Source organism: Rhinopithecus bieti, unplaced genomic scaffold (genome assembly GCF_001698545.2).
Source record: "Rhinopithecus bieti isolate Rb0 unplaced genomic scaffold, ASM169854v2 scaffold_27006, whole genome shotgun sequence".
NCBI classification, from domain to species: Eukaryota; Metazoa; Chordata; class Mammalia; order Primates; family Cercopithecidae; genus Rhinopithecus; species Rhinopithecus bieti.
This window is the reverse complement of record NW_016813373.1, coordinates 4813700-4821591: the sequence shown is the minus strand read 5'-3', so window position 1 is coordinate 4821591 and position 7892 is coordinate 4813700. Positions and strand designations below refer to the sequence as shown.

Below are 7892 nucleotides of genomic sequence, written 5' to 3'. Positions count from 1 at the left end.
AATTCTATTTACACAAAGTTTAAAATAATTCATTTCTTTTAAGTATTTTTTCAAGTACAGAAAAGCATGAAATGATTTATGAAAATGCAAGTTAACTGCCTGAAGTAGATCTTAAAAGGAAAACAAAAAAACTACAAGTCAAAAAGTCACTTATAGTTCTGCTGCCCCCAAACAATCATGTACACATTTTGTATATATCAATCTAGTTATCTTTTTTCTCCTAGCATAGCAGTGTCAGCTTCCATTTGTTTGTTTGCATAGCTGGACTTTTGAGTCTTATGGTAAACCCTGCTTGAGGGTATTCCTTTCCTGGGGAATTTCCTGTGTCTAAGGATACCATTATCCTCGTGGTAAGGAATTCTCATAATGAAGTAAGCATATCAACTCATTCACATTCTCACATGCTCATCAGTGTGGCTGATTCAAACAGTCATAGCTTCTGAGGTTAGCTTTGCCTCCCAAGGCTTTTTTGATGAGTTGGTAATGAGCTTGATAATAGTCACTGAGGGAAGTTCACCAGTTCTTCATACCATGGCTTCTCCAATTTGGATTTTTTTGTTTTTCCTTTTTAAGATCTACTTCGAGCAGTTAAGTTGCATTTTAATAAATCATCTTAAGAAAGCTATATATTTGTTATTTTTCTTGAACTGTTGGACATTTGAGAATGTCCTTTTGATGGCTTTTTATAGGAAAGACATACTAACTGGATTAAATTCTTGGATTCCATTTTTTGTTTAAAACTACTTGCATCTTTCTTATTATTGTGTCAGTTGGAATTCTCAATTGCAAACAACAGAAACCAGGTTGGCTGACTTAAGTAGAAAAGGAATTCATTGGGAAATTTTTTTCTGAGGTACAGAATCAAAAGGAAACTGGATATCAGATAGAAATGGTGTGGCTAGACCGCTGAGAACACAGCCAACATCAGTCTGTTAAAGTGATGGTGAAGGGCCACTGGGACATTTGCTTCTGCTGTTGGACTCTAAATTCCATGATGCTGCCAAAATTGGAATTTTTTAAGTGTTCATGGTCTTGGCAAGAGTGAAAGTCCCACTGGGAGCATATTAGTGGCTGGCTGTGGGTCATGTGATCTAGGGAATAAGGAAAATGAATTATCTGACCTCACTTGTTTTCTGCTTCCCACCAAGATAATAAATAATTCCTCCCCAAATTAGGGAAAGTATTCAGACCCTAAGAGCAAAATTATGACAAATATCCACTGCAATTATCTTCTAGCTTTTAGCATAAGAAGTCAGACACAAATCTGATTTTATCTTTCTGTTTACAATGGGTTTAGTCATATGTTTATGGGGAATGAGTAGATTCTCCTACTAGTAATTTCAAATTTAGCCAGGATGTGTCTAGATGAAGTTCTCCCTTCATTTACCCTGGTTAATCTACTCACTCAAGACAACTTTTTCTCCCTAGAACAATTTTCTTCAATTATATCTCGGACTATTTCTTTAGTTTCAATTGTCTTTGTTTCCTAAACTCCTATAAATTTTAGATTAAACTTTTTTTAATTTCCACTAAAAAAATCATATTATTCAACTGTTAGTTCTTTTCCTCAATATTCTGAAAGACTTCTCAAATTTATGCACCACATCCATGATTTTTTATATAGTATAAATTCTGCTCTTCAGTGCCTCTACTACATATTTGCACTAAAATTTGCATTTTAAAAATCAAACCTTTTCTGACTTCTTCCATTCCACTTATTATTATTACTATTATTATCATTATTATTGAGATGGAGTCTCACTCTGTTGCCCAGGCTGGAGTGCAGTGGCGTGATCTCAGCTCACAGCAACCTCCGCCTCCCAGGTTCAAGAGAGTCTCCAGCCTCAGCTTCCCAAGTAGCTGGGACTACAGATGTGTGCCACCATGCCTGGTTAATTTTTGGTATTTTTAGTAGAGACAGGGTTTCACCATGTTAGCCAGGATGGTCTCAATATCCTGACCTCATGATCTGCCTGCCTCAGCCTCCCAAAGTGCTGGGATTACAGGCATGAGTCACTGTGTTCAGCCCATTCCACTTATTATTGTCCTTTTGTCTTAGCCGGTTCTTGCTTTATGTTATGGTTTGAATGTGTCTCCCTGAATTTGTGTGCTAAAAACTTAATCTCCAAGGTAACAGCTTTGGGAGATGAGGCCTCATGGGAGATGTTTAGGTTTCTGCCCACATGAAAACATTAATACCCTTATTTAAAAAGCTCACAGGAGTAGATGTGCTCTTTTGCTTTCTTTGTCTTTCTGCCTTCTACCATGTGATGATGCAGGAAGAAGGGCTTCACTCTTCACTAGATGCCCCAGTCTTGATCTTGGACCTCCCAGCCTTCAGCACTGTGAGCCAATAAATTTCTGTTCACTATAAATTACCCAGTCTCAGGGATTCTGTTATAGCAGCAAAAAAACAGACTAAGACACCGTGTGAATATACACTGTCATCTAAAAGAAGTGAAGTCTTTTTGAAAGATAATGGGCAGGCCAAATACTTTTTCCCCTTGTTTCTAGAATAAGCTGCTTTCAAAGCATCCACTTCTTCTAAGTATTCCCTGCCTGCCTTATTTTGTTCCTCAGCATTTCTACTTAAGTCCTATGCTTCATTTCCCCCCCACCCCACTGTTTTATTTATTTCGATAGTTTTCTGTTTATTCATCTTCAAATGAGGTGACATTCATCCAAAACTAGTGTCTTTTAACAAAGTGTTTGGATGGACTTGACTTCATTCTCACTCTGCTTCTGTTCTGGAGGAGCTGAACCCCCTTTTCAGCTCTGCAGCTGAGTGAGAGTCTGACGTACATGGCTCCTTGCCCAGTCCTCATCTATGGAGCTCTTTTAGCTGAGATGTGATGCTCCCCTCTGCAACCATCTGTTTCTAAAATTCCTAACTGACACTCTTATCAATGTTTCTCTTGCTTTCAAATACTTTCATTGGTGGGAAACATACATCCCAGGTTACATACATCCAAGGTTACAATTTTCTACCTGGGACCAGGTTGCCTGCTCATTTACTATCCTGCTAGTTTCCTAACTGGATAGTTAGAGCTAGTATGAGAAAATAGCATTCTGGCTTCTTCAAAGAGTAACATTTTCTTTTTGGAGCAAAAAACAGGGACAAAGATACTTCCTATTTTCATGTGAACAGAAAAAGGATGGAGCACTGTTAAGATTTTCATTCCAGTGATCTTAAAATATAGATAAATATTCTATATACACATTTATATAAGAAAAAAATCTTTATATGTAATACATATAAAATTCCTCCTAGGATTTTTGCTGCTGTTAATTGCTGCTAGGTTTTAGTATTCTTTAGCCTTGTCTTTTTGAAGTCTTTATATATAATTTATTGTCAGGTAAAGAAAGGCTGCAATACTAGACATATACTATCTTAAAGAAGAAAATTCTTGCTAATTATATTTTGTAAAATTACTACAAAAAACTTGTAAAATCTAGATTTTTAACTCTTAAAAGTATTCCAGATAGAAATAGTTCCCAAACACACCAGTGGAAGCATAACAACATAAATGAGGCTGTGAATTAAGCTACTGATTCCCCTCTAAACAAGAAAACTATTCCTAGAGTTAAGTACTTCAATCCAAGCCGGCCCGCGGTGGTGCTCAAGCCTGTAATCCCAGCACTTTGGGAGGCCGAGACGGGCGGATCCAAGGTCAGGAGATCGAAGACCATCCTGGCGAACACAGTGAACCCGTCTCTACTAAAAAAACAAAAAAGAAAAAAACTAGCCGGGCAAGGTGGCGGGCGCCTGTAGTCCCAGCTACTTGGGAGGCCTTGAGGCAGGAGAATGGCGGGAACCTGGAGGCGGAGCTTGCAGTGAGCTGAGATCCGGGCCACTGCACTCCAGGCCTGGGTGACAGAGCAAGATCTCCCTCAAAAAAAAAAAAAAAAAAAAAAAAAGTATTCAAACCAAGTATTATTTTGTCTTTTAAGTTTTCTAAAACTATTTGTTATTTCTGGTTTAAAAAGATTTAACTGCATTAAAGTGAAATTAATTTGTAATGTAAGATTTAATGTCAATAGTTTATCAGCTCTAATATTGTCATAAACTTTAGGTATGGCAGTTTACTTCATCAAATACCCATAGCTTTCCAATAGTGCATTCAACCATAAAATAATACACTTAGGTAACTACACTTAGCAAAAGTCTCTTATTTTTACTGAGCAATACTATCAATTCTAGAGTATATTTTTGTTAGATTTTTGAAACATCCTTTATCATCAAAATTGGCCCCTCAAACTCAAGGCCAACTAGACAGGCCATAAAATAACACCTCTAGACAGATTTACACCACTAATACAGATTACCCAGTAATGATGTACTGTCATACGGTTTTTATATATATGTTTTGTGTATTATATAACATCTTACCTCAGCACTTTTTAAAATTGCTGGATAATAATGGCTTTATTTTACCAGAAAGAAGAGAGTCAAGGGCTTCTCTTAAAGATACACATTTCTAGATCATATGGTTCATTCTGTAGAATGGATATATATGCTGTTTTCAGAAAATGTCCATGGAATTACTTGAGAAGTCTATTAAAATGCAGATTCCCAGGCCATACACCAGACCTATGGAAAAAGCATCGCTTGATGTGGGGTTAGAAATATGCATTTTTTAAAAAGTCCTTGGGTAATTCCTTACTCATGGAAGTTTGAGAATCACCGCTCTAATGCACTAAACAGAAAAATTATGGACTACAATGTTAACTTGGAGAAACAAGGAAGGCTCTGATTTGTTTACACTCATTCTAAGGGACTTCAAACAAAGAACCAAGATCAAATTTCAGAAGTCCATTAGCATTTATTTTATCTGAAACAATCAGTTCGGTAAAATAGTTCCAGAGTTCTAGTAACCCAAGTTGCTAGAACTTGGATCGACTCATATTATCTAGGCAGTTTCATGTGGAAATGTGGTGAGCCATTTACAAAAGCAACATTTCCCTAGAGGATTCCTCGGATCAACTAACAAAAGACACACATTCTGATTGCAGCATATATTTCAACTACCAGGGAGAAAACTATAATCAGATGTCAACCATTTTGTTAATTCTCATGGTAGTTTCGCTTTTCTGTCATTAATAACATTCTAAGAGTTAGCCTTGAAACTCAATGGTCATTTTCTTAGGTAACCTTGCTAAAAAGTTACCTGAGATTGTTACTTCGGGCATGTTATAAAATTGTTTCTAATACCACAATCAAATAGACCCAATTCTGGTGCAATCAGTCTCCCACATCAAAGAACTGAAATAAAATATTCTGCTGAGGCAGTAACTGAACCTTTCAGCTTAACAGTGAAAAACTGCCAACAGTAATTTGTTCATTACATTAAGACTCCCAGCTGGTCTATAGACGTTTAGAAGCCAAATATGTTTCCACTGAAAGAGAAACTTTGGAGTGGTTTCTCCTCATCATTTGATGGTCCTGAACAATATATGTTTAGTAGCCATTAACCACATTGCTCATAAATTTGTTTTCAACTATTGGAACATGTAATCTACGAATACATAATTCAAAATTGGCTCACAATTAGTTTATTTTCAATAGGCACTCGTGTGTGTACATGCGTGTGTAAGACAAATAATGTTAAAAACAACTCTGCTTATGTTTCAACAAAATTTCACCAAGATGAGAAGCATCTTAAACCTTTATTTTAAAGGGATTAGTGAGAATTACTACACAATTTAACAACAAAAGGTAAATTAGAGAGTCAAAGAGTTATGTATGCAAAAACACAGTACTTAAATTGGGAAGAAATTGTTTTTTGACCAATTATTAATTAGTATGTTTTGTAAAAAATCCACAAGATGGATTAAAGAATTTAAAACTATTATATTATCCAGAGATAATTTTTATATTGTCTTAAAATAAACATCTTCAACTACTATGATTAGTTATGATTGTATTAAAGTTTCCTATTTGTTAGTGATGTTTTAGTTTCCAGTTTTCTTGGCCATAGACCACTGAGTACGCTTAAGCATTCTATCACTCAAAACGATAATTATTTGGGTAGATACTCTCAGATAGCCAACTTGGGAGGACAAAAATTTTAAAAAAAGAAGACAGAAAGATGTCATAATTCAGAATTTACCAAAAGCACTGTACCTTGCACTGTGAGGAAAACTGAAGCGGCTGATGATCCACCTTCACTAGAAACCATACAATGATACTCTCCAGCATCGTTGAATTTCACACTCTTTAGCTCCAATGACAGATTAGTCAAGGTCCTAATTCTCGCTGGCTCTGCCAGTCTGACATCTCTGTCATTCCTCTGCCAGGTTAGATTGTAATCCACTGCGCTGATGATGAGACATGTTAACACTGCTGTCTCTCCAGGAGTGACTGTAACATTTCTAGGCACTTGGATGACTGGAGGCGGTTCTGTGTGAAATCAAAAAATTCAAATCAGGAGATCTAAAAGCCATTTTGCTCACTTACAGATGTGGTTTAAAAACTGAATAAGTATGTATTGAATATCCAGTAGGAAAGATGCAGTGCAACAGAACTTACTCCATTAATGCATATGACTATGAGTCCCCCCAAAATGATCACTGAAAGGATGCTTTAGAAAGTAGTACACAATTACATACCAAAGGATGCTCAAGTCAAAGCTATAAATTATAGACATGAGAGTCAAAGAGGCATGGCAAAAGAGTATAACTTGACTGATTTAGGATTGCAAAATGAGGCCAAGTTTTTATTGATGAAAGTAGCATTTGCGAACTTTTAAATTTTAAAAATATATATTTAGTGTTGTAAAGAAAATAGCACACAAAGGATAGTAGATATGAAAATGACAGTATCATCTTTCAGGGGAGTTACAGTCTCATTAAGAAGACACAGGACAATAGAAGAGTAAGATAAATGTTCAAGCAGAAATGGGGAACAGTTTGATTTAGGAAGTTCAGGTGAACAACAGGAACAGATCATTAATAAAATTGTACACAGAGCCATATACACAAAAGGCATTGAGTAACACATGTGTTTCAGATATGGTCAAAGGCCAATTACTAATTAAACATTTAACCAAGATTTCTGCAGAAAATCACATGTTTCTCTAGTTCGTTGGTTCTTTTTATTATTTTACTTTAAGTTCCGGGGTACATGTGCAGAACATGCAGGTTTGTCACATAGGTGTACGTGTGCCATGGTGGTTTGCTGCACCTATTGACCTGTCCTCTAAGTTCCCTCCCCTTGCCCCCCACCCCCCAACAGGCCCTGGTGTGTGTTGTTCCCCTCCCTGTGCATGTGTTCTCATTGTTCAACTCCTACTTATGAGTGAGAACATGCGGTGTTTGGTTTCCTGTTCCTGAGTTAGCTCTAGTTAGTTTTGAGAGTGAATCTAAATTCTCTCTCCAAAGCTGTCTCTGCTCAAATGCTTTAAAATGATCTCCTGTAGCAATACATTATAAATAATGCAGCAATAAAAACTGCAGTGATCTATGCTGGCTAGAAATTCATGTGTCTGTTTTAGTTTAATATGAAAGTGTGTCAAATATTCAAGATCAAACTTTATCCCCATGCTATTTAAAACTATATATGAGTGCAGATTAATATAATAAGCCCAGAATGAAGACTGAAAACAAGTATACCAAAACCACAGTGGTTATCTCTGAGTGATATAATATGTGTGTTTTCCAAATTTTGTTATATTTATCATTGTTTTCCAAACTGTTTCTAAGTAGTATATGCTATTTTAAGTTAAAAAATGTTTTATTATTTTGTTATTTTTAAATCTTATGAAAATAGCTAGTGAATACATTGGAAAGAATACAGGACAAAGGAAGCTTTGATTGGAGTCTGGCTAGGGTTCACAGATAAAATGCAGGACATTTTGTTAAATCTGAATTTCAGATACAAATACAATAATATT

General features: G+C 36.0%; 1 protein-coding gene across 1 annotated transcript in view; it reads right to left on the bottom strand.

The window, feature by feature from the left end:
• Positions 1-7892, bottom strand: part of HMCN1 (hemicentin 1) — a 460634-nt gene that overhangs the window by 249492 nt on the left and 203250 nt on the right. The window contains 1 exon segment of the mRNA XM_017848051.1: positions 6125-6400. Within this exon segment, the coding sequence (XP_017703540.1) occupies positions 6125-6400 (276 nt within the window).